Source organism: Oncorhynchus gorbuscha, linkage group LG11 (genome assembly GCF_021184085.1).
Source record: "Oncorhynchus gorbuscha isolate QuinsamMale2020 ecotype Even-year linkage group LG11, OgorEven_v1.0, whole genome shotgun sequence".
Lineage (NCBI taxonomy): Eukaryota > Metazoa > Chordata > Actinopteri > Salmoniformes > Salmonidae > Oncorhynchus > Oncorhynchus gorbuscha.
In genome coordinates, this window is record NC_060183.1 from 12,275,470 (window position 1) to 12,303,307 (window position 27,838).

The 27,838-nt window shown below is 44.9% G+C and overlaps 1 protein-coding gene across 2 annotated transcripts in view; it reads left to right on the forward strand.

The window, feature by feature from the left end:
- The first annotated feature begins 120 nt into the window (after positions 1-120).
- Positions 121-27,838, forward strand: part of llgl2 (LLGL scribble cell polarity complex component 2) — a 39,538-nt gene continuing 11,820 nt past the window's right edge. For both annotated transcript variants that reach the window (XM_046368543.1, XM_046368544.1), the window contains exons 1-11: positions 121-424; positions 12,956-13,074; positions 13,559-13,656; positions 14,291-14,372; positions 15,725-15,840; positions 24,782-24,940; positions 25,330-25,492; positions 25,874-26,006; positions 26,131-26,185; positions 26,287-26,441; positions 26,514-26,725. In XM_046368543.1, the coding sequence (XP_046224499.1) occupies positions 13,000-13,074; positions 13,559-13,656; positions 14,291-14,372; positions 15,725-15,840; positions 24,782-24,940; positions 25,330-25,492; positions 25,874-26,006; positions 26,131-26,185; positions 26,287-26,441; positions 26,514-26,725 (1,248 nt within the window). In that variant the 5' untranslated portion in view covers positions 121-424; positions 12,956-12,999. The remainder of the gene's footprint in view (positions 425-12,955; positions 13,075-13,558; positions 13,657-14,290; positions 14,373-15,724; positions 15,841-24,781; positions 24,941-25,329; positions 25,493-25,873; positions 26,007-26,130; positions 26,186-26,286; positions 26,442-26,513; positions 26,726-27,838) is intronic.

The following is a 27,838-nucleotide window of genomic DNA, read 5'->3' on the forward strand; positions in this document are numbered from 1 at the left end:
TTGAGACCTTATACTTCATGCAACATCTGAAAATGTATTTGGGGAAATTCTTTTTATATTACATTTGGAGCCAAACCCATTTCTCTGCTCATGCCCCCAGCCCCGCTGATTCGTATCCCGGAAGGGGAGGTGAAAGGAGGAGTTACTCAGACGAGGCTAGCCAGTCAAGTTGCGCTCTGTGGGTCAGGGGCATCATCAGGAAACATCGAGGCTGCCTTGGCTGGGCAATGGAAAGAAAAGTGGAATAGCTACCAAACGAACACAGGATCCGACCCTAACGTATTTCAAGACAAGCCGACGACGTGCTTTGGGACTCTGCTTCGATGTTATATTGGTTAGGGAAGTTGAGACGTGGCAGAACTGGACGCCGACCAAGCGGTGTGAATTAGCGGGTGAAAGCGCAGTGGACACGGTTCGGAGTAAGGTGAGTTTTAAAGGGCCCGAGCAAAAGAGGAGTGTCGCTTCTACAGGTGCTGTAGGCTGTCGTTAGCTAGACCAAAAACAACCTAGACGGCTAGTTATGTTATCAAATTATGATTTGGCAAGATTAATTTCCAGCTACTGTTTTGAGTTTTAAGTCAACGTATGTATTGTTACTAAGGGACTCGGGGATAACACGGGTACATGCTAACTAGCTGGTTAAACTAGCTAGCTGCTAGGTGACTTTCTCTTGATTTGCCAGCTATCATCTTGGGATAAATGGTTAACTAGCTGGCTAACTAACTTTAACTAGGTTAACTCGACAGTGTTGTTGGTTATCCGCTGCCAAGCCATTCATTCAACGTCCAGGAGGGAAAGGGTCTGTGGTAAACCTTAAAAGCTTATGATAATAATAATAATATAATTTTTACTTTTCTATACAAGGGACTGAAACAAGCAGCTTTTGGCTAACTAGCAAATTGGCCAGCTAACTTATTTGCTGCACAAGTTGGTGAAATAACTAGTTCTTAGCCGACTACACTCAACCCCACGGTTTACGATGGACTAAATCGTGCCTTTTGAGTCTATTTGGCTAGTTGAAATAACTAAACAAACTCTATGGTCATCACAAACAATTCACGTTTTTAGTCAGCTTGCTGATGGGAAGGTCTTGACTTTTGATTTAATATATAGCTATATATACACATACAAACAAGTATGTGGACACCCCTTCAAAGTAGTGGATTCGTCTTTTTCAGCCACACCCGTTGCTGACAGGTGTATACAATCAAGCACACATCCTTGAAATCTCAATATACAAACATTGGCAGTAGAATGGCCTTACTGAAGAGCTGTGACTTTCAATGTGACACTGCCATAGGATGCCACCTTTGCAACAAGTCAGTTTGTCAAAGTTCTGCCCTGCTAGAGCTGCCCCTTTCAACTGTAAGCACTGTTATTGTGAAGTGGAAATGTCTTGGAGCAAGAACAACTCAGCAGTGAAGTGGTAGGCCACACAAACTCACAGAACGGGGCCACCGAGTGCTGTGGTGTGTAAATATTGTCTGTCTGTCGGTTGCAACACTCACAACCAAGTTCCAAACTACCTCTAGAAGCAACATCAGCACAATAATTGTTCAGCAGGATCTTCATGAATTGGATTTCCATGGCTGAGCAGCTGCACACAAGCCTGAGATCACCATGCCAAATGTCAGTTGGAGTGGTGTTAAGCTCACTGCCATTTGGACTCTGTAGAAATGCCTTCTCTTGGGTGACGAATTGCACTTCACTATCTGGCATTCCAACGGACAACTCTGGGTTTTGCAGAAGCCAGGAGAACCCTACCTGCCCGACTGCATAGTGGAATAATGGTTTGGGGCTGTTTTTCATGGTTCGGGCTAGGCCCCTTAGCTCCAGTGAAGGAAAATCTTAACACTACAGCATGCAATGACATTCTAGATGATTCTGTGCTTCCAACTTTGTGGCAACAGTTTGGGGAAGGCCATTTCCTGTTTCTGCATGACAGTGCCCCCATGCACAAAGCGAGGTCCATACAGAAAGGGATCACCGAAATCGGTGTGGAAGAACTTGATTAGCCTGCACAGAGCCATGACCTCAAACCCATCGAACACCTTTGGAATGAATTGGAATGCTGACTGTAATCCAGGCCGAATTTTGAAAGTTTCTTCTAATGCAGTTGCAAAAACCATCCAGAGCTATGATGAAACTGTCTCTCATGAGGACTGGCACAGGAAAGGAAGACCCAGAGTTACCTCTGCTGCAGAGGACAAGTTCATTAGAGTTAACTGCACCTCAGATTGCAGCCAAAATAAATGCTTCACAGAGTTCAAGTAACAGACATCTGAACATCAACTGTTCAGAGGAGACTCAGGCCTTCATGGTCGAATTGCTGCAAAGAAACCACTACTAAAGGACACCAATAAGAAGAGACTTGCTTGGGCCAAGAAACATAAGCAATGGACATTAGACCGGTGGAAATCTGTCCTTTGGTCTGAGTCCAAATTTGAGATTTTGGGTTTCAACCGCCGTGTCTTTTGTGAGATGCAGAGTAGGTGAACGGATGATCTCCGACTGCGTGGTTCCCACCGTGAAGCGTGGAGGAGGTGTGATGGTGCTTTGCTGTTGACGCTGTCAGTGAATTATTTAGAATTTAAAGGCACTTAACCAGCATTGCTCCCGCAGTCACATGCCATCCCATCTGGTTTGTGTTTAGTGGGACTGTCATCTGTATTTCAACAGGACAATGACCAACCAACACACTTCCAGGCTGTTTTAGGGCTATTTTATATATGATTATATATGATATGAACTATTTTATATATGATTATATATGATATGAACACTTTTTTTGTGATTCCATATGTGCTATTTCATAGTTAGTCTTCACTATTATTTTACAATGTAGAAGATAGTACAAATAAAAACCCTTGAATGAGGTGGTGTCCACTTTTGACTGGTACTGTATATGTGAATGTGATGTAGCTTACGATGTATGATATGAATCTAGTTTAAAAAGTAACAAGAAATTATGCTAATAACTGATTTTGTATCTCCATGGGGGAGAAACTGACATATATTTTTAAAGCTGATCTTGTTTTTTAAAATGTATTTTAAGGAACGAGTTGGAGTTGTTAGGGACTAAGGCTCGTCTCTCAGGCTCGCAGGTTGAGAGAGTTTTGAGACGACGGTAGAGTAGGGTTTCCATCCATGAGTAATTGTCTGTTTTTGGGAGGGGGTGGGGGGGGCGTGGAGTTGGGGTTAATAGTTTGTTGCACCAGTTTGACCGGTTTGGATTAATTCATGACCAAAATTACATCAATCTTGCCCTCAGGACCAATGTCCATAGCATAGGACTGTTTTGGGTCAGACATGACCGTCACTTTATTCTTGGCTCTGGTAACCGTGAATAAGATTGACTCACTGTCCCATGAATACAGTCTGTCAACTGCCTGTCATCTGTTTGCAGTTCCATTAAACCTATGGAAATATGCAGTAATTAATTTGCACTCATTTTCTATTTACCCAATGAGTAAAGCTTCCTGTTCCTTTGGACATGCCAATGTATTCCTACCACTACGACATGGTGTACCTCACCTTGCTCAATTGCCCCCCACTATCTAAAGAATTTGGCTTCTATAGGTTTCTATGCATGGAGAAAAAAAGACTGGCACTGCCCACTCCTTCATTCCCACCTGCAGCTGTGCTAGCCAAACAACACCCCTTTGTTCCCAGCATACCACAGCTGTTGGGACATGATAAACTTCGACCTGAAACGAGGCTTACTCTCCAATCAAAACAACCGCCTGTCACAAAATTGTAGATCAGTCTTGATAAGGAAAGCCAAGGAAACGTAGAGATGGAATCTCTATGGCTGTTTGTTTTCATTAGAGTAGCTCTATAGACTATGATAAGGGCGCTTACTACTTAGCCAAGTGTTGAATGACAGGAAAGCATAAAATGATGGACAGATACAGAAAGTTTACAAAACAATGATCAACTGACTAACCAGTGACTACTTTCATTCTCCAAACAAACTCTCCACATCTCACATGTCTAACTTTCACTTTCAACCTAAGCTTCCTCAACTGTACAAGGGCAACAACAGGCCCTCATAGGTTTACAAGCTAAAACATGACCCTATCAAGCCTGTGTCGAGTTGCCTAGGCACACTCCCTACTAAACTGTCCTGTCGGTGGCTCGTTAAGCCCACATGCCGTAGACTGTCCTAGTTAGGCCGACTCCTGTTTGCCAATGTGGAACCGTTTAGCTCGCAGGAGAAGTTGTCTGTGGTTAGCCAGTGAGACGTGAGAGGAAGCAGAGTCACTGTGAACATACCTCCCTTGTTTTACTAAAGCCTCTAGCTGCCATTTCTAGGTAGCGAACTAAAGCGTCAGAAAGTAGGCCAACTGTAAAAGATGAGCAACTAGACAAGGTAGCGTATTCCCTTGCAGGTGGTTGGGAGGACTGTAATTCCTCTGTCTATAGTCCAGACTCTGTAGGCCCTACGCAACCCAGTCTGTTAAACGCTTCTCTTGATGCATCATACCACCATCAAACGTCCCTCAAGGGGATGATGATGTCCGTGTGCACTCAGTGGGTTATGAGCAATTATACAGCTAGTAGCAGCGTCACCATACCCCAACATGGCCAATTTGTGAATTGTGATTACCGGAAAGAGGGGTTGAGCGGCGCTGTCTGACATCCTGCCGACCACACCCAGACATTATCTTGTTTCTGTCCTTAGACTGACACGGTGAGAAGAGCAGCCTCTCACTGCTGTGGTACTGAGAGTCCCAGTGAACGCGTCGTTCCTTGATCCAGTTACCCGTGAAATAAAGGTTCTCGTCGACTTGTTGTCGGTTTCACCTATTCAACCTCGTCAGATCAGTGATTTAGGCCGACACTACCTCAACCAAGGCAATAGGTTTCTACAGTATTGGAACATGCAGGCCACATCAGTTCATGCTGACTGTGAAGTGAGTGAGGTGAGTGGGAGTTGAGTCATCACTAAGAATAGACCCGCAATGAGGGACTATGGTTCAGACTGTACTAGCTTTACACAGCCTTCCGTTTCTCTCTCTGATGTTTGGATGTAATGCTTGTGCAGGCCGACTAAACGTTCCGCTCTTCTGGCTTCTTAGGCCGACGGTTAAGAGTCTATTTGCAAATTCACCAGGAAGCGTGACTACATTTTTATGTGGGTCAGTGAGACTCTAAAAGCCCCCCTCTTTCTTAGAGAAGAGGGATCAGGAGAGGGTAACTGACACTGAGGGAGAGCACCTCCTTTATGCTGTGAGCGAAGGAAGGGATTGGGAGGAGGACGGGAGAGGTGTTTTCTTGCCAACACAGGTAATTCACCTCGACTGTATTGTTGATTCCTGCACTTGTCAGACAGGTTGTATATGCATGTTTGTGTGAGAGAGCGAGCAAAGTAGGCTCATTTGAGTTTTCTAGCCACACTTAAAACAACGGACATCATTTCCCTCTTCTGGGTTGATCAACTATTGTTTTGACTCATGAGCCTGTTCCATGGAACTAACTTATTAGTAGTGTATTTTTAAATTTAAAGCCCTGACATAGCTGGCGATTGCATAAGAATATAAGTAGAATATTTAAGGTGGCCGGCATTTCCTGGCATCTTGGTCTGAATCAGAATGCCAGCTATGTAGTAGTAGCAGTAGTAATATATATAATAATATATTGTAATATATGCCATTTAGCAGACGCTTTTATCCAAAGCGACTTACAGTCATGTGTGCATACATTCTACGTATGGGTGGTCCCGGGGATCGAACCCACTACCCTGGCGTTACAAGCGCCATGCTCTACCAACTGAGCTACAGAAGGACCAGTAGGAGGTTATTTAGCCTAGTTTACGGGCAGTGTTGGTGCCCTGTCCAGACATGTTAGTGTGCATTTGTTTTTCTCCCTCTGACATCTCTCTCACCTGTCTGATGGTTCAAGTTGATAGAATGCTGGGAATGTGATGATGTCATGTTTTGAGGGGTTGCGAACTAACCAAGAATGGGTGTGATTTCCCTGTAACCAGGTATTTCAGAAGAATTTAATATTAATTTTGTCTTAGTCATTAGGCTTGGGTGGTGTACCATGTATACCGTGGTATTCAGTACCATTGACTCAATTCATTTGACGTTTTTCAATACATTTGAATATTTGTTGTTACTTTAAGTAAATACATGCAGTCATCTTGCGCAATATGTTAGGAGAGAAAGCAGATGGCGTTTTTCATTTCACCTGTGGCTTTATTTGAAGTTGAGCCAGTCAGGTGTTTGTAAAGGGCACAACGGGAGAAGGCAGGAGCAGGTGAGTCCAGCTGTGTATTAATGAGTCGCATTTAAATTGAAAGTAAAGATTATTTATTTTGCTTCAATTATGTTTACCATAAAAGGAATGTAGTGAACTATATTTCTTATAGTTTTGCTTCAAGTTAAACTTGGGTCTTGGCTACACCAAGAGAAAAGTAGCTACACATCAGTCAGCACTGTCTGTTGTTAGATTGCCGGTTCGTTTAATTGTCATCCGAGTGAAGTGAAACTGAAGCACAAAATGAGTCAAGATGCCGAGCAGAAATTACCATACGAACCATTTTAGATGTACGTTTATAAAACGCTGCAAGATATTTCTATTACGTTCTTTGTTTCCTGCGTGGAAAAATGCAGAAATCTGCGTTATCTAAGTAAGCGGATGAATTAATAAGGTGACGGGGCATCATATTGTTGGCTTTCTGCCGTGTTTGAGAAGTTCAAAGCCCTTTGGATGACTTGTCTGTGCAGCTGCCACTATCTTGATCTTGAGTTTTTTCCTCTCTGTTCTCCGCCTGTCTGCTTCCCCCCCATCTTCTCCAAGCAGATAAGGCCCGTTGCCCTAGTGACTGAAGACTCTACACATGCTGCTCCGATATGAAAATATGCATACTGCCCAACCCAAAGAGTCATAAGATACAGCCATATCACCTGCATATAGCCCCTACTCTTTCTTAAAGGGGGGCTGAACTTCCTGATTTGGCCTCGGTTTTTGGGCTTGGTCGTTAAGTACAGCGGCCATGACTGAAGCCAACTGTGGTCCTTCTGTAGCTCAGTTGGTAGAGCATGGCGCTTGTAACGCCAGGGTAGTGGGTTCGATTCCCGGAATCACCCATACGTAGAATGTATGCACACATGACTGTAAGTCGCTTTGGATAAAAGCGTCTGCTAAATGGCATTTATTATTTATTATATTATTAACTGAGTTGTCTTTGGAGGGTGGTTTAATGTGGGTGTGTTCACACGTGGCAAGCGTTTGAAAATAGTCACCCACCCTTCTGGATAACTTGTTAAGACTAGGATATCTAGCCCTTTTGATATCATTGTTGGATCAGATTTTTTAATAGCTAACATTTTGATGGCCCTAATAAATAGATATGCTGATAGTGGACAACCTCGTTTTACTCCTTTTGACAGTAATACTTTCTGAGAAGTAGCCATTATTTATTAGTTTACACCTAGGGTTACTATACTTAACTTGAACCCATTGTACAAATTCTCCAAATGAAATATTCCAGGCATTAATATATAAATTCCAGACCTACTTTATCAAAAGCCTTTTCAAAGCCAGCTATGAATACCATGCCTGGTTTCCCAGATATTTCTCCAATGTATTGTCCAGGTGGAAGAAAAAAAGGATGAATAATATCCAACAATAACTTTTTTATTATTATATGCACTATGCATTTAGCTTTTTTATTTTAATCACAACACTAAAGTTTAAGGTGCTTCCAACCCTAACCCTATATGATAATCTCCCCTATCAACACTTTTTAAACTTTTGGTGCCAGCGAGAATTACCTAAAAGTAGTAAAGATGACTAGCTTAATTGAGCCTCCGCCATGTACAGTCGTGGCCAAAAATATGTATTGCTTTTTTCAAGTAACTCACAATTTTCCCTAAAAATAAGTTGCAATTTCAACAATGTTTTTGGTCTCCGCAATTCTTTATTTTGCTGTTAATATTACAGAATATTTTTTTGATTCAGCACTTAATATGTCCATTTAAATCAGAAAATAACATAACATTGACTACATTGACACCCTAGACTTAATATTTGGTAGCACAGGCTTTGGTCAAAATAACTGCAATCAAGTGCTTCCTAAAACCATCAATGAGCTTCCTGCACCCCTGTACTGGCACTTTGGCCCGCTCCTCTTCTGCTCTAGTTCTCCCAGATTCGAAGGGTGCCTACTCCCAACTGCTGTTTTCAGATCTCTCCACGAGTTTTCAACGGAATTTAGATCTGGACTCTGCTGAACAGTCCAGTGTTTTGTCTTGATCCATTCCTGGGTGCTTTTTGAAGTGTGTTGGGGTCATTGTCCTGCTGGAAGACCCATGACCTTTGTCGGAGACCCAGCTTTCTGACACTGGGTGTGACATTGCGCTCCAAAATGCCTTGGTATTCTCCTGCTTTCATGATGCCATGCACACGTTCAAACCCAGTGTCAGAGGCTGTAAAGCATCACTGAACCTCCATGTTTGACTGTGGGGTCCTTCTACCATATAACCCCGTTTCATTAAGTTGGCGATGGTACATGAAACTGTTGTACCTTGTGTCTGAAGGTCAGCTTGAATCTGCGTGGCAGTTGACTGTGTTTTCTCCACCATTCAAACAATCCTTCACTGCAGTCTTCCATCGGGTTTTGTCTTTGGGCCACGTCCAGTGAAGTTGGCTACAGTGGCATGGGCCTTAAACATGTTGATAACATTATGTACGGTGGAAACAGGAACACCAAGGTCTCTGGAGGTGGACTTGTAGCCTTGAGATTGTACCAAGCATGGACACTCTTGAGTCTGACCTATTCAGATAACTAGAGAATTCTCTCCGTGCTCAATGCGGTACACACTGACACAAAACAGGAGAAAGAGTTTTTTCCCTTTTCAGACTGGTTTAATGAGTGATTTTTATATTGCAGGCACTTGCAACTTACCACAGGTGCCAGCTGTGGACAGGTTTGAAATAAACCCAACCCAAGGAAAACTGTTGCGGTACCCTTGACCAATTATACTATTTACACTTTGTAGTAAATTGTGACTCGAATAATATTTTCTGACTCGTATCGATGCCCCCAGGCTTGTTTTCAAAATGTTGCTTGTTAGGGACAGTCGCTCTTTAAAACACCACCGCTCTCATTGTTGGTCAAGGATGTTCAAGACTATGAAGCTTTATTGACATTGGTGTGAATTTATTATGGAAGTGTATTGGTCACGTACACATTTTCAAATGTTGTTGTCGGTGCAACACAATAATAGTTTCAAGCTCCAACAGTGCAGTAAATAAACGGTAACCACACAATACAAAAATAAGTTTACATAGGATGAGCCATGACTAGAATACATTATATACAAGTACATTGGGTGAAATGGTATGTAAACAAGTGACCAGTATTCAATAACTATGTGCATAGGGCAAAGTAGTCTCTAAGGTTCAGGGCAGAGTACCAGCTGGTAGCTGGCTAGAACACTAAGGTTCAGGGCAGGGTACTGGGCAGAGGCCAGCTACAACACTAAGCTCCCCCCCCTCTGGAGAACCCTGCCTTGCTCTTCTACAATGCTGATGATGTCATTTCTGATGACACCAATCAAATGGTGACTAAATGCTTAGCAGCACTGACAGAGAGTTGCTCTGTGTGTGACGATGTGACACACCTGTCTGTGTACCTATTTCTTAACCGAATTCCATTTGCACTGTCCATCAGGAATTCATGGGAAAATCCACACCTGATTTCACTGTTAGTCTAATAGAATGGCTCTGTTGTCCACCAATGGGGACAATGGGGATGTTTCCTACTTAGTTTCTGGCCCTGACCTTGTAACGAACAGGTACTTCCCTCTAACTGCCAGAGTACTGTCTAGTGATATGAGTGGAAATGTAGGCTAGGTCTGTTGGGATATGTCTCGTGTGACTTACGTGCACAAGATTTCTGTATCTATACTGTAGCCTTGAATAAGTCACTCATTTTCAGTTTGCCACATTTTCCCACCCTACTGTACTCTGAAAGAAAAGCTGCGAGCGAAAGAGGCAGAATTGACCGTTCTGAACACTACTCTGTTCCAATGGACGCTCATCAGAGGAGGAAGGGGAGGACTCTTCCTCAGTGAATTTCATAACAATAGGGAAATGTTTGAAAGCAATTCCTTTTCGACAAAACTATACTCGACACACTGTTTTGCAGTGGTCTACAGTAGCCTCAACAGCACTCTATAGGGTATCCCCATGGTGTAGCCGGAGGACAGCTAGCTTCTGTCCTCTGGATACATTGACTTCAATACACCCCCCTTCCCTAGACTTATACAGTAATTATGACAACTTTCGAAAGACGTCCTCCAACCTATCACAGCTCTTTCAACATGAACTGACATGTTGTTCACCCAATCAAAGGATCAGAGAATGAATCTGGTACTGATAGCATAAGCTACAGCTAGCTAGCACTGCATAAATGTGCTGAGTAGTTGACTCGACCTGTGTGTTCCTAGATTGTGAACTTAGGCTAACTCATTCATAGGCTAGGTTGTAGCAACCTCATCGTGGGTATAGGGAAAATCTAGTATCATGTAGTAGCCTGAACCTATTAACGTTAAATGAATGCTGTCATATACTGCCATTTTCATTAAAAATAAGAATGGTCCACCCTCATCTTAAACGGCATTGACTGCTCTGCTCCAACGGGAGCATAGTGTTTAATTACTGGGTAGGCCTTGCTGTCACACTGGTTGAAAGCCTAAAGTTATTCACCATGTAGTCGGCGAGTGTTTCTTCTGGTGATGTAGGGTATGTCCTCCCTAGAGTCTGTTGGCATCAGCCTAAGCACCGCTATAGGGGGTCGACTGACCAAGGTGGTCGTCATATGCTGAAACCAAGGTCCTGCTTTTCCACACAACCTACGTTAGGAGATCCTCCTTCCCTGCTGCTCTACTGGAGAACACAGAGGAACAGAATGGTCGGTAGAACTAGAATCATAATCACTCCATGTTAAAGAGTGACTGTGTTAAAGCATCGCCTCTCTTCTATTCAAATAAATCGATGTAGCCGAGGCTATTTCTTTGGTGCAGATCTCGGCTCAGTTTAGCCTACCCTCCCCAAATGCACCACTTCTTCATCCCACTGCGTCTGCAGGATCCAAATGAGGAAGTTTACTTAGTGAGGGTGTGAGTCAGGCCTCCGCTATCCCATAATCCCTCGCACGCCTAATGACTAACATCGTTCTGCAGCTGATATCAGGGTGTTAATAATAACAAAAGTATGTCTGTCTCGACTCAACGAGACGAATGAGTCGGCCAAGACGGAAAAATAACTTTAATCCCGGCCTACAACATTATCATTTGTCATTTTTATGAATCTAGTTTTCCCATTATTTAAATTTTAAACTTAATCATCACACAGACCTGAAATACCAGCCTGTTTTGTGTAGGGTTTTTGTGGGTCTTTTGAGGGGGACATTCTTGTTATCACCCAGGGAGACAGCTTTGAGTTGGAGTTCAGTCAGACCACTACTCTCTGAGCCTTAGACCACTGGGTTGAGTTCAGTCAGACCACTACTCTCTGAGCCTTAGACCACTGAGTTGAGTTCAGTCAGACCACTACTCTCTGAGCCTTAGACCACTGGGTTGAGTTCAGTCAGACCACTACTCTCTGAGCCTTAGACCACTGAGTTGAGTTCAGTCAGACCACTACTCTCTGAGCCTTAGACCACTGGGTTGAGTTCAGTCAGACCACTACTCTCTGAGCCTTAGACCACTGGGTTGAGTTCAGTCAGACCACTACTCTCTGAGCCTTAGACCACTGGGTTGAGTTCAGTCAGACCACTACTCTCTGAGCCTTAGACCACTGGGTTGAGTTCAGTCAGACCACTACTCTCTGAGCCTTAGACCACTGAGTTGAGTTCAGTCAGACCACTACTCTCTGAGCCTTAGACCACTGGGTTGAGTTCAGTCAGACCACTACTCTCTGAGCCTTAGACCACTGGGTTGAGTTCAGTCAGACCACTACTCTCTGAGCCTTAGACCACTGGGTTGAGTTCAGTCAGACCACTAGTCTCTGAGCCTTAGACCACTGGGTTGAGTTCAGTCAGACCACTACTCTCTGAGCCTTAGACCACTGGGTTGAGTTCAGTCAGACCACTACTCTCTGAGCCTTAGACCACTGGGTTGAGTTCAGTCAGACCACTACTCTCTGAGCCTTAGACCACTGGGTTGAGTTCAGTCAGACCACTAGAAGAATGTAAATGTAAATGTAGAAGAAGACATTAGACCTCTGAAGTATGATCTAACCAACCTGTGAGTATAGCCTTTCTCCCTCATGCGATGTGGCTTAGGAAATGTAGTGGTATGTGAAGAGATTAAGAGAAAGCTGTCAATACTCTTCCTTCCTCTTCCTGGTACAATGAGATCCAGCGGTTTAAACTGCCTACGGGAGTTTTGCTTTCAAAGGGTTGTGTGATCGGGTCATGGTTCGTTACGCCCTAAACGTTCTGCAAATGTTATTCATAAAGAAAAGAATGACTCTCTTTCCCCTTTTCCTCTTTCTATCTGATGAAACCTCTTGTCTGAGTGACAGGTGTTTTCGTCAACGTCTGTGTGTTGGAGAACAATGGTCTCTCCCTGACCCCTAGCTCTTGTCTGTGTCTAGCCCTTCCCCCTCAGGCAGTGTGTGTGAGACATCAGGAGAGTAGGCCATGCTCCGCCTGTGGAACCCCTTTCTCTCGTCTGTCAGTGTCAGACACACACCACCTGAGCCATGTTTTTCCAGGAGCCCCTGTTTAGTTTTCTGCCCCAGTTGTTAGTCTTCACTTCCTCGTTTCTGTTTCCTTAATTACTTTTTTTTTTCTCCAGGAAGTTTTATGTTCTCTTTATCTCTCGTCCACGTTCCTCAGATAGGGAGTGGAGACTCTTCTGCTAGGCTATTATACTTCCCTGTATTCCTCCTTAATCTCTGTCCCTCTCCCCTCCGTCCCTCTCTCCGTCTGTAGAGGTGTAGTGGTTGGGCCTGTGTGCTCCTCAGATTCCAGTGAGAATGAAGAGGTTTAGGAGACATGGACAGGAGTCCCACAGAGATCGGATCAAACAGGAGCTCTATGGGTTCAACAAGGTAAGAGCTGGAACAGAGTCAATCTGATCTCCAATCTCTACAATAAGATTATGGTCCCAATTCCAGACAATTGTCAGTTGATTTGTCCTGCCAGTTTCTATAACTTCTCTCGATTTCAAGGGGCTTTATTTACATGGGAAACATCTGTTAACATTGCCAAAGCAAGTGAAATAAATCATAAACAAAAGTGAAATAAACACTCCTAAATAACCAGTAAAGATTACACTCACAATTTGTTTTTAAAGGAATAGACATTTCTATTGTCGTATTATGTATATATGCACTTGTAACTTGTATATAAAATGGTGGTTGCTCCTCTCTGGCAACAGGTCACATCTTTCTGCTGTGATGGTATTTCACCCAATAGATTTCTCTCTCTCTCCTCCCTTTCCTCTCTCTCCCCCTTTAATTTTCTCTCCTCTTTCTTGCTCCCCCTCATTTTTTTCTCTCCTCTTGCCCCTGTCTCTCTTCCCCTCCCCCATAGACGGTGGAGCATGGTTTTCCCCACCAGCCCAGTGCTCTGGTCTTCAGTCCCAGCCTACAGCTCCTGGCCATCGGCACACGCTCCGGCGCCATCAAACTGTATCCTTCAATAGACACTCGGAGGGAGAGTGCTGGCTGGATGGATGGCTGTGTAAGAGTGCAACATTTAAGCGTCAACATTTTTGACCCAGTTTGTCTCAGCTAAAGCAGAGGGTAGCGGTTTGTGTGGAGTTATTTTTCCAGGCTGTTGCTCAGCCCTGACTACCAGACAGGCACAGTTGTGTGTTTCTGTATCTCTGTTTTTAGTGCGTGTTGATTCATCTGACACAATCGTGCTCATTGACCGTGTGGAGCCAGTCGGCACGCTATTCCCCCTTCGTTCCCTACGATAACCCATCATTAGAACTCTCCACTCACACAATGGGGCACATTGTTCGGTTCTAACACAAAACAAATCCTATGAATAAATGTAATATTATCCGTTGGCAGGGCAGCCAGATAAGACGGACAGAACAGAATCTCTTTCTGTAGATGCATGTGGACCCTTTCAATGCAGTGTAGTAAAAGAAACGCGTGTGTAAGTCTATGAATGCTTCAGGTGTGTGTGGGGGGGGCATGCTTCAGGTGTGTGTGTGGGGGGGGGCATGCTTCAGGTGTGTGTGGGGGGGCATGCTTCAGGTGTGTGTGTGGGGGGGGGCATGCTTCAGGTGTGTGTTCTTTAACCCGAGGTAAGTTATGGGGCTCCAGGTGTAGAGTTCATGGGTCTACATGATGAGAACGCTGCCGTCACACAGGTCCACTTCTTACCACAGCAGGTGAGTGGCTGCTCCCCGCACACACACACACACACACACACCTACTGTACAGGCCTGAAGAGTGCTGTTTCAACCCCTCATCTCATGCTCTATTCACAACTGTTACTGAAAAAACGAACTTTCTGTGCGTCCTGATTTATTTTAGGAGCACCAGTGTGACCAGGAAGAGAAATCTCCCAGATAGTAATTGTCTTACATGTAAAGAATATGAAAGGAGGCATCGGGGATGTTTGTATTTCTGGTAACTTTATGAAGACGACACAGGAATCCCTCTTGTCTACCACTTAGTGTAGCCAGCCAGTCATTTCTCAAGGCCTTCCCAGAAAACCTTCCAAATAACAAGTAGGCTTACCTGGCAGAATGATATGCCATCATGATGATTCGTTTCAATCGGATGGTCTTTTGTTTTTGCTAACTCTGCTATTGTACATGCAGTACAGCAACACTACCAGCCAAACACCACTTTCTTTAGGTGCCATATTCTTTTGAATTAATGGGGCAACTATACCCTCCCCAAAAATATGTTCTTCCCCAGACCTAAAGTATTTTCCTGCTGTACTGTAAGCATTGTTGTGGACTTAGAACATCCAATTTGGTTGTTTTTCTATTTAATGTCTTTTTTGTATCGAATGATTTTGAGTGAAAACCTGAAGGAGGATAAACTAGGTGAAATCACAGAAATACAAGCTTACAAAGCAGAGAACTTTTTATTTTGTTATTATTGCAAATAAATATATTGGCCACAGTGGCTGGTGGACCGAAAAGTTCTTAGGCCCAGTTCATAAACCACGTCGCGGCTCTTTTCAAAATCATACACGGGCATTTGTTTACACCTTGTTCAGTCGTGTTATCTCAATAGCTAGCTGGCTCACTTCCTGGTAAACTTTACCAGTACACCTAAACATCACAGACAAAAAGAAAGGAAAGGGCATATCTTATTTTAGAAGATCAATGATCATCTGTATGAATGACTGATCTCTTGCATGTCGTCACTCACTAACTTGAGACTGTGTAGAATGTCATGCATGTCAATAGGTAGCACTGATGTACGAAACCGATATTCCACAGATGACTCGTACCATTGACAGGTTTTTCTTTCAACATTTCAGCTTTTTCTAATAATAAAACGTCTTTTTATAGCACAACTTGCTTCAAAAGTAACTAGAATTCATATAGGCCTGATTTTTAAGCTGTATCTCAGTCAATTACACAGGTATTCTGGTGCTCCTATCTTAAAGTTCTATAAACATGTTCCTGTCGGGTCCTGTATGTGATTAGCTATGTGCTCCATAGCTGGAAATGCTAGTCGTAAAAGCTGTGGCCAACGTCCCTGGTTGGTCTGTGTTGAATAGGTTGCCATGGTGACTCTGTTGGATGACAACAGTCTCCACATGTGGACCCTCCGAGCTCACCACGGAGTCTCTGAGCTGCTGGAGACAGGACGCTTCACACTCACTGGACCACCGGGGTGAGACACGCACCACATACACCCCACCACTTCCTGACTTGATTTCTCTCACACACTCGTTGGATCGCCATGGTAAGAGATGCACTGAGAGGCACAGAACTCGATTGAAAATGAGGACATGCACACGTTCAATGACAAAACACATATGCACCTTAAATAATCTATTTACCACCGCAACCTGTTCGGAGGAGACACCTTTTTTTAGTTTAATGCTTTTCTGCTACATTTAAATCCATTTTTACATTCGTGTTACTTTTTATATACAGCACAGCACAATAATACTAAACCGAACATGGGCTCTTTAATCCCACCTCTCAGCCCGTCCCACCTCTCAGCCCGTCCCACCTCTCAGCCCGTCCCACCTCTCAGCCCGTCCCACCTCTCAGCCCGTCCCACCTCTCACCATAGACCACGTTTGGTGTCCATGTGCCATATATTTCAATTGTTCCTTGATGTTTAGCATGAGTTTGGAGCCTTTTTAATCATATAGTATCCAGACTGTGGTAAAGATGAGAACCTTTCCTACCAGTATTATTATATTATTGATTTGAATCTTTCCAAATCGCCCGACACTGCTATTTGTAAGGTTCATTAGTGATTTTATTAGTGATTTTATTAGTGATTTTTTTACATATACCATTCCTGAACCTGTGACCAGAAACAAGCTACATGGGGGCAATACCAGAATAAATCATCTAGACCAGAAACAAGCTACATGGGGGCAATACCAGAATAAATCATCTAGACCAGAAACAAGCTCCATGGGGGCAATACCAGAATAAATCATCTAGACCAGAAACAAGCTACATGGGGGCAATACCAGAATAAATCATCTGGACCAGAAACAAGCTCCATGGGGGCAATACCAGAATAAATCATCTGGACCAGAAACAAGCTCCATGGGGGCAATACCAGAATAAATCATCTGGACCAGAAACAAGCTCCATGGGGGCAATACCAGAATAAATCATCTGGACCAGAAACAAGCTCCATGGGGGCAATACCAGAATAAATCATCTAGACCAGAAACAAGCTCCATGGGGGCAATACCAGAATAAATCATCTGGACCAGAAACAAGCTCCATGGGGGCAATACCAGAATAAATCATCTAGACCAGAAACAAGCTCCATGGGGGCAATACCAGAATAAATCATCTGGACCAGAAACAAGCTCCATGGGGGCAATACCAGAATAAATCATCTAGACCAGAAACAAGCTCCATGGGGGCAATACCAGAATAAATCATCTGGACCAGAAACAAGCTCCATGGGGGCAATACCAGAATAAATCATCTGGACCAGAAACAAGCTCCATGGGGGCAATACCAGAATAAATCATCTAGACCAGAAACAAGCTCCATGGGGGCAATACCAGAATAAATCATCTGGACCAGAAACAAGCTACATGGGGGCAATACCAGAATAAATCATCTAGACCAGAAACAAGCTACATGGGGGCAATACCAGAATAAATCATCTAGACCAGAAACAAGCTACATGGGGGCAATACCAGAATAAATCATCTAGACCAGAAACAAGCTACATGGGGGCAATACCAGAATAAATCATCTAGACCAGAAACAAGCTCCATGGGGGCAATACCAGAATAAATCATCTAGACCAGAAACAAGCTCCATGGGGGCAATACCAGAATAAATCATCTAGACCAGAAACAAGCTACATGGGGGCAATACCAGAATAAATCATCTAGACCAGAAACAAGCTACATGGGGGCAATACCAGAATAAATCATCTAGACCAGAAACAAGCTCCATGGGGGCAATACCAGAATAAATCATCTGGACCAGAAACAAGCTACATGGGGGCAATACCAGAATAAATCATCTAGACCAGAAACAAGCTACATGGGGGCAATACCAGAATAAATCATCTGGACCAGAAACAAGCTACATGGGTGCAATACCAGAATAAATCATCTAGACCAGAAACAAGCTACATGGGGGCAATACCAGAATAAATCATCTAGACTAGAAACAAGCTACATGGGGGCAATACCAGAATAAATCATCTAGACCAGAAACAAGCTACATGGGGGCAATACCAGAATAAATCATCTAGACCAGAAACAAGCTACATGGGGGCAATACCAGAATAAATCATCTAGACCAGAAACAATCATGGGGGCAATACCAGAATAAATCATCTAGACCAGAAACAAGCTACATGGGGGCAATACCAGAATAAATCATCTAGACCAGAAACAATCATGGGGGCAATACCAGAATAAATCATCTAGACCAGAAACAAGCTCCATAGACCAGAAACAAGGGGGCAATACCAGAATAAATCATCTAGACCAGAAACAAGCTCCATGGGGGCAATACCAGAATAAATCATCTAGACCAGAAACAAGCTCCATGGGGGCAATACCAGAATAAATCATCTGGACCAGAAACAAGCTCCATGGGGGCAATACCAGAATAAATCATCTGGACCAGAAACAAGCTCCATGGGGGCAATACCAGAATAAATCATCTGGACCAGAAACAAGCTCCATGGGGGCAATACCAGAATAAATCATCTGGACCAGAAACAAGCTCCATGGGGGCAATACCAGAATAAATCATCTAGACCAGAAACAAGCTCCATGGGGGCAATACCAGAATAAATCATCTGGACCAGAAACAAGCTCCATGGGGGCAATACCAGAATAAATCATCTGGACCAGAAACAAGCTCCATGGGGGCAATACCAGAATAAATCATCTGGACCAGAAACAAGCTCCATGGGGGCAATACCAGAATAAATCATCTGGACCAGAAACAAGCTCCATGGGGGCAATACCAGAATAAATCATCTGGACCAGAAACAAGCTCCATGGGGGCAATACCAGAATAAATCATCTGGACCAGAAACAAGCTCCATGGGGGCAATACCAGAATAAATCATCTGGACCAGAAACAAGCTACATGGGGGCAATACCAGAATAAATCATCTGGACCAGAAACAAGCTCCATGGGGGCAATACCAGAATAAATCATCTGGACCAGAAACAAGCTCCATGGGGGCAATACCAGAATAAATCATCTGGACCAGAAACAAGCTACATGGGGGCAATACCAGAATAAATCATCTGGACCAGAAACAAGCTCCATGGGGGCAATACCAGAATAAATCATCTGGACCAGAAACAAGCTCCATGGGGGCAATACCAGAATAAATCATCTGGACCAGAAACAAGCTCCATGGGGGCAATACCAGAATAAATCATCTGGACCAGAAACAAGCTCCATGGGGGCAATACCAGAATAAATCATCTGGACCAGAAACAAGCTCCATGGGGGCAATACCAGAATAAATCATCTAGACCAGAAACAAGCTCCATGGGGGCAATACCAGAATAAATCATCTGGACCAGAAACAAGCTCCATGGGGGCAATACCAGAATAAATCATCTAGACCAGAAACAAGCTCCATGGGGGCAATACCAGAATAAATCATCTGGACCAGAAACAAGCTCCATGGGGGCAATACCAGAATAAATCATCTGGACCAGAAACAAGCTCCATGGGGGCAATACCAGAATAAATCATCTGGACCAGAAACAAGCTCCATGGGGGCAATACCAGAATAAATCATCTAGACCAGAAACAAGCTCCATGGGGGCAATACCAGAATAAATCATCTGGACCAGAAACAAGCTCCATGGGGGCAATACCAGAATAAATCATCTAGACCAGAAACAAGCTCCATGGGGGCAATACCAGAATAAATCATCTGGACCAGAAACAAGCTCCATGGGGGCAATACCAGAATAAATCATCTGGACCAGAAACAAGCTCCATGGGGGCAATACCAGAATAAATCATCTAGACCAGAAACAAGCTCCATGGGGGCAATACCAGAATACATCTGGACCAGAAACAAGCTCCATGGGGGCAATACCAGAATAAATCATCTGGACCAGAAACAAGCTCCATGGGGGCAATACCAGAATAAATCATCTGGACCAGAAACAAGCTCCATGGGGGCAATACCAGAATAAATCATCTAGACCAGAAACAAGCTCCATGGGGGCAATACCAGAATAAATCATCTGGACCAGAAACAAGCTCCATCTACCAGAATAAATCATCTAGACCAGAAACAAGCTCCATGGGGGCAATACCAGAATAAATCATCTGGACCAGAAACAAGCTCCATGGGGGCAATACCAGAATAAATCATCTGGACCAGAAACAAGCTCCATGGGGGCAATACCAGAATAAATCATCTAGACCAGAAACAAGCTCCATGGGGGCAATACCAGAATAAATCATCTGGACCAGAAACAAGCTCCATGGGGGCAATACCAGAATAAATAATCTGGACCAGAAACAAGCTCCATGGGGGCAATACCAGAATAAATCATCTGGACCAGAAACAAGCTCCATGGGGGCAATACCAGAATAAATCATCTAGACCAGAAACAAGCTCCATGGGGGCAATACCAGAATAAATCATCTGGACCAGAAACAAGCTACATGGGGGCAATACCAGAATAAATCATCTAGACCAGAAACAAGCTACATGGGGGCAATACCAGAATAAATCATCTAGACCAGAAACAAGCTACATGGGGGCAATACCAGAATAAATCATCTAGACCAGAAACAAGCTACATGGGGGCAATACCAGAATAAATCATCTAGACCAGAAACAAGCTCCATGGGGGCAATACTAGAATAAATCATCTAGACCAGAAACAAGCTACATGGGGGCAATACCAGAATAAATCATCTAGACCAGAAACAAGCTACATGGGGGCAATACCAGTATAAATCATCTAGACCAGAAACAAGCTACATGGGGGCAATACCAGAATAAATCATCTAGACCAGAAACAAGCTCCATGGGGGCAATACCAGAATAAATCATCTGGACCAGAAACAAGCTACATGGGGACAATACCAGAATAAATCATCTGGACCAGAAACAAGCTACATGGGGACAATACCAGAATAAATCATCTGGACCAGAAACCAGCTACATGGGGGCAATACCAGAATAGATCATCTGGACCAGAAACAAGCTACATGGGGGCAATACCAGAATAAATCATCTGGACCAGAAACAAGCTACATAGGGGCAATACCAGAATAAATCATCTTGTGATTCTGTCTCTTATCAGCTAAATCTACAGAGATTTGCCCCATATACAGGGTATTCTCAATATATTCACACCCTTTGACTTTTTCCACATTTTGTTACATTACAGCCTTACTCTAAAACGTATTAAGTTTTTCTTCTTCTTTTTCTCATCATTCTACACACAATAAATACCCTGTAATGATAAATCAGAATTTTTGTTGTTGCAAATGTATAAACAAATAAATGGTCATATCACATTTACTTAAGGATTCAGACCCTTTACTCTGTACTTTGAGGCTTTAATCACTGCCAAAGGTGCTTCGGGTCTTCTTGGGTATGATGCTACAAGCATGGCACACCTGTATTTGGGGAGTTTTTCCCATTCTTGTCTGCAGATCCTCTCAAGCTCTATCAGGTTGGAGGGGGAGTGTTGCTTCACAGCTATTTGTGGGTCTCTTCAGAGATGTTCGATCGGGTTCAAGTCCAGGCTCTGGACATTCAGAGACTTGTCCCTGAAGCTCTACGGACAATTCCTTCGACATCATAGCTAGGTTTTTGCTCTGATATACGCTGTCAACTGTGGGACCTTTTTATAGACTGGTGTGTGCCTTTCCAAATCATGTCCAATCAATTGAATTTACCACAGGTGCATTTCATTCAAATCTCAAGGATGATCAATGGAAACAGGATGCACCTGAGCTTAATTTCAAGTCTCATAGCAAAGGGTCTGCTTATGTTAGTAAGGTATTTCTGTTTTTTGTTTTTAATAACGGGGTATTGTGTGTAGATAAAGAATACGGCTGGCTGTAACAATGTGCAGAAAGTCAAGAGGTCTGAATACTTCCCGATACTACATATACAGCATTCTGTTGGTGGCAAGAATTTTGGATAATAATTTAAATTGAAAAACACCATGTTGAATCACGTGTTTTTTTGTTTTGTTTTTTTTATCTAGGTTTGATGTCAATAAGACCATCAGACCATCTCCTTGAATCATGACGCACCTTTGCGTCCTAAGTCAAACCCGTGGCTGCCGATTTGGCGTAGGCCAAAGGGAAATATGGGCAGTCCCATGATCACGTCATTCAATACTGCCACCCTTCACTCACACGTTCAAAGCCCCGTATGTCTATTGCATATCTGATGGTGTTTTTTAATGAGAACTAACCAAATAACATGGGAAAATCAGTGACAAAATAATGAGATTAAATTAGAAATAATAACAGCACAATATTGTAGATTCATGCTCATATTAAGGATCCGATTGGCTAGAAGCTCGTCAGCCCAACCTGCACAGTTCTCTGGATCCGATTGGCTAGAAGCTCGTCAGCCCGACCTGCACAGTTCTCTGGATCCGATTGGCTAGAAGCTCATCAGCCCGGCCTGCACAGTTCTCTGGATCCGATTGGCTAGAAGCTCGTCAGCCCGACCTGCACAGTTCTCTGGATCCGATTGGCTAGAAGCTCGTCAGCCCGGCCTGCACAGTTCTCTGGATCCGATTGGCTAGAATTATCAGCCCGGCCTGCACAGTTCTCTGGATCCGAAAGAAGAACATCCAGCCCGACCTGCACAGTTCTCTGGATCCGAAGAATGTCAGCCCGACCTGCACAGTTCTCTGGATCCGATTGGCTAGAAGATCGTCAGCCCGGCCTGCACAGTTCTCTGGATCCGATTGGCTAGAAGCTCGTCAGCCCGGCCTGCACAGTTCTCTGGATCCGATTGGCTAGAAGTTCGTCAGCCCGACCTGCACAGTTCTCTGGATCCGATTGTTCTAAAATATTAGAGGAAATGAAGAGGGAAAAGACCAGTTCTTTGTCCATCTCCTGCACGCTGCCTATCAACAGAGACATATTTCATATCCTTCTTATTATATCCTGTTATATTCCGACAAAAAGGAACATCCATTAACGATTGCCAGTAAAAATGTTCCGCATCACACTAACCATAAAGGGATACAGCTGGGATCGAACCCGGGTCTGTAGTGAAGGCTCTAGCAGCGCAGTGCAGTACCTTAGACCGCTGCGCCACTCGGGATGCCTTATATTTATTACTACATCTTCAATTATTTTAGTTCCGATTCACATCTGCCAAAAATGACCTTAATATAATCATATCCAATCTTTACAATTGGCCACATCAAACAAACAAAACTACCTTGGTATTTCTAATATACTGCCTGTGTAATCTACAAATTCAATTCATTAAAGTCAGCCTTACCCTTCTTTGCCTCCCCTGAATCAAAATCACATTTTAAGTCCATGTAGTCCATGGTACCGTAATGCATGAATAAAACCTGTTTAAGGATTAGTCCGTCATGCTCAATTCACTTTCCCATATGTCCAACCTGGTAAAGTCCATGGTTCCGTAAAGCATGAATAAAACAATTCCGTGGTTCCGTAAAGCATGAATAAAACAAGTCCGTGGTTCCGTAAAGCATGAATAAAACAATTCCGTGGTTCCGTAAAGCATGAATAAAACAATTCCGTGGTTCCGTAAAGCATGAATAAAACAAGTCCGTGGTTCCGTAAAGCATGAATAAAACAAGTCCGTGGTTCCGTAAAGCATGAATAAAACAATTCCGTGGTTCCGTAAAGCATGAATAAAACAATTCCGTGGTTCCGTAAAGCATGAATAAAACAAGTCCGTGGTTCCGTAAAGCATGAATAAAACAAGTCCGTGGTTCCGTAAAGCATGAATAAAACAAGTCCGTGGTTCCGTAAAGCATGAATAAAACAAGTCCGTGGTTCCGTAAAGCATGAATAAAACAAGTGTAAAAATGAATCCATGATTGTAATGTGTAGTGTTTTTATGGGGGACTACTTCAACAGGATGTAGCCATCACTCACAGCCACATTGGAATCTTCCTGTCCTTGAACATTTGGTTGTTTTTCATAGCTTATCGACCACTACATGAACATCCTGCTTCTCTGCTCGGTGCCTTTTGAAAGTGGGGTACTGGGCACGTCGTCTCCACTATTTCACGGTGAAGTTGTTCATTAATAGAGAAGGGGATGTGTTCAGCTCTCTCCATGTGGTAGTGAGTTAGCTGCTATGGGACTGGGCACGTCGTCGTCTCCACTATTTCATGGTGAAGTTGTTCATTAATAGAGAAGGGGATGTGTTCAGCTCTCCATGTGGTAGTGAGTTAGCTGCTATGGGACTGGGCACGTCGTCATCTCCACTATTTCACGGTGAAGTTGTTCATTAATAGAGAAGGGGATGTGTTCAGCTCTCCATGTGGTAGTGAGTTAGCTGCTATGGGACTGGGCACGTCGTCATCTCCACTATTTCACGGTGAAGTTGTTCATTAATAGAGAAGGGGATGTGTTCAGCTCTCCATGTGGTAGTGAGTTAGCTGCTATGGGACTGGGCACGTCGTCATCTCCACTATTTCACGGTGAAGTTGTTCATTAATAGAGAAGGGGATGTGTTCAGCTCTCTCCATGTGGTAGTGAGTTAGCTGCTATGGGACTGGGCCTTCCCTCTGCCACTGAAACGGGCAGCCAGTTGTATCCGCCGGTCCGTCATCTTCAGATTGTGTTTCATAAACACCTGGACTTTTTCCTCCGTTGACTGATCATTTGTTTTCATCCTCCTTTATTCCCGTTAGAACCGTATTGTTCTTCATACTCCTGCGCTGTAGAGCAGGTCATTTGGCTTTCATTGTTTTATCATACCGTAGCCTCTGAGGGAGTAGTTTTAAATATCGTATTTTAGGGTCCTATTTCTTCTTACTGTAATACACATGTTTTGTTGGCCTCAACCTCCCCCAGTTGCCCAGAGTAATTTTAACTTGGTCTTTGACAGATTCAACCTGTTAACTGTGCCCATCTCTCGTTCCCTCCGTCAGTGCTCCTCCCAGTGTGACTCGTGTGACGGCTGTGCTGACCCACTCCTCTGGGGACATGTTGTTTCTGGGAACAGAGGGGGGACACGTGTTCGTAGTGGAGGTACCGGGCTTCAGAGAACTAGAGGAGAGGAACATTAGCCTGGAGAATGTCACTAACAGGTACACACACACACACACACACACACACACACACACACACACACACACACACACACACTAGTGTACTGCCTTTTTATTGGCTCACTTAGTTGGAGATATTTGTCCCCTAAACAGATGTCAATACCTCCCAGACATTCTCTCTCAAGTACACAACCATAGTTGATCCATGTTTTTTTTTATTTAACTAGACAATTCAGTTAAGAACCATTTGTTATTTACAATGACTGACTGCCTACTGGGGAACAGTGGATTAACTGCTTTGTTCAGGGGCAGATCGACCAGCTCAGGGATTCGAACCAGCAACCTTTCTGTTACAAGTCCAACGCTCTAACCACTAGGCTATCCATAACGATGCTAAAACCCAACCCTGTCGTTCCCTCCCTCTGTAGTTTACCAGAGGACTATGGAGGTCGTAGGAGCTTGGAGCATGTTGAGTCCTTACAGGAGAATCCCGTCAACCCACGCCAGGTTCTGATTGGCTACGGACGAGGCATCATGGTCATCTGGGACCTGGAGCGCCATTCAGCCGTCAAACACATCCTCGCTACTCAGGTACAGTGTGAGTCTCTGTGTTGGTGTCTGGGTCTCGAGGGCCCTGGACTTGACTTCCTGTTTGGCTGTGAGTCTCTGTGTTGGTGTCTGGGTCTCGAGGGCCCTGGACTTGACTTCCTGTTTGGCTGTGAGTCTCTGTGTTGGTGTCTGGGTCTCGAGGGCCCTTGACTTGACTTCCTGTTTGGCTGTGTGTCTCTGTGTTGGTGTCTGGGTCTCGAGGGCCCTGGACTTGACTTCCTGTTTGGCTGTGTGTCTCTGTGTTGGTGTCTGGGTCTCGAGGGCCCTGGACTTGACTTCCTGTTTGGCTGTGAGTCTCTGTGTTGGTGTCTGGGTCTCGAGGGCCCTGGACTTGACTTCCTGTTTGGCTGTGTGTGTCTCTAGCAACTAGAGAGCGTGTGGTGGACGGAGGACGGTGGCCATGTTCTCAGTTCCCATAGCGACGGGAGCTATTGTCGCTGGATGGTGGCCGGGGAGGGGACACAGAGCGAACCGGAGAAGTCTGAAGTACCGTACGGTGAGGGAGCATCCTGTTCCTCTCTGTTGAACCTCACAGAACACAGTGACACGGGTGAGGACCGTGTTGGTTGAATGCTGAATGGGTTAGTTGATTGACTGGACGGTTTGTCTCTCCCGTGCAGGCCACTTCCCCTGTAAGGCCATCTCTAAAATCATCCAGCTCCCTACAGAACAAGGGTGAGTCTCTTTTCTGTCTGTGTCCCCTTCTCGCGGCATCAACCTGTTCCACATGAATCCAAGTGTAAAGATCTGCTCGTCTGTCTTCTCCGTGTGTCCAGGCCTCCATTCCTGTTCCTCAGTGGCGGCATGCCCCGGGCCAGCTATGGAGACAGACACTGTATCAGTGTGATCCACAGTAAAACACACGTGGCTCTGGACTTCACCTCCAGAATCATCGACTTCTTCGTCATCAGAGACGGACCAGACCATACAGGTAGCAAGGCAGGGGGATACACACACACCCACACACACACACACACAGTCTAACCCCTCTCCCTCTGTCCAGGCGACCCCAGTGCGTTGGTGGTCTTAGTAGAGGAGGAGTTGGTAGTGATAGATCTCCAGACTGAAGGGTGGCCGGTCATCCAGACTCCGTACCTGGTGCCTCTCCACTGCTCGGCCATCACCTGCTCCCACCATGTCTCTGCTATACCCCTGAAGATGTGGGAGAGGGTCCTGTCTGCCGGAGCACTGCAGAACACACACTACTCTAAGAAGGTTGTTGACACACACACAGACACACACACTGCTCAAGCAAGTTCCTGCACCACACATACAGGCACCCATGCAAACACCTGAGCAGAAAGTCAGCCTGAATTGGAGCTCATATTGAATAAATTCTCTCATCCTCTTTCTTCCCCCGTCCCTTCTCTCTCCCTCTGTCTGCCTCTCTCTCTCTCCCTCTGTCTGCCTCGCTCTCCCTCTCCCTCTGTCTGCCTCGCTCTCCCTCTCCCTCTGTCTGCCTCGCTCTCCCTCTGTCTGCCTCGCTCTCCCTCTCCCTCTGTCTGCCTCGCTCTCCCTCTCCCTCTGTCTGCCTCGCTCTCCCTCTCCCTCTGTCTGCCTCGCTCTCCCTCTCCCTCTGTCTGCCTCGCTCTCCCTCTGTCTGCCTCGCTCTCCCTCTGTCTGCCTCGCTCTCCCTCTGTCTGCCTCGCTCTCCCTCTGTCTGCCTCGCTCTCCCTCTGTCTGCCTCGCTCTCCCTCTGTCTGCCTCGCTCTCCCTCTGTCTGCCTCGCTCTCCCTCTGTCTGCCTCGCCTCTCCCTCTGTCTGCCTCTCTCTCCCTCTGTCTGCCTCTCTCTCCCCTCTGTCTGCCTCTCTCTCTCCTCTGTCTGCCTCTCTCTCCCTCTGTCTGCCTCTCTCTCCCTCTGTCTGCCTCTCTCTCCTCTGTCTGCCTCTCTCTCCCTCTGTCTGCCTCTCTCTCCCTCTGTCTGCTCTCTCTCCCTCTGTCTGCCTCTCTCTCCCTCTGTCTGCCTCTCTCTCCCTCTGTCTGCCTCTCTCTCCCTCTGTCTGCCTCTCTCTCCCTCTGTCTGCCTCTCTCTCCCTCTGTCTGCCTCTCTCTCCCTCTGTCTGCCTCTCTCTCCCTCTGTCTGCCTCTCTCTCCCTCTGTCTGCCTCTCTCTCCCTCTGTCTGCCTCTCTCTCCCTCTGTCTGCCTCTCTCTCCTCTCTGTCTGCCTCTCTCTCCCTCTGTCTGCCTCTCTCTCCTCTGTCTGCCTCTCTCTCCCTCTGTCTGCTCTCTCTCCCTCTGTCTGCCTCTCTCTCCCTCTGTCTGCCTCTCTCTCCCTCTGTCTGCCTCTCTCTCCCTCTGTCTGCCTCTCTCTCCCTCTGTCTGCCTCT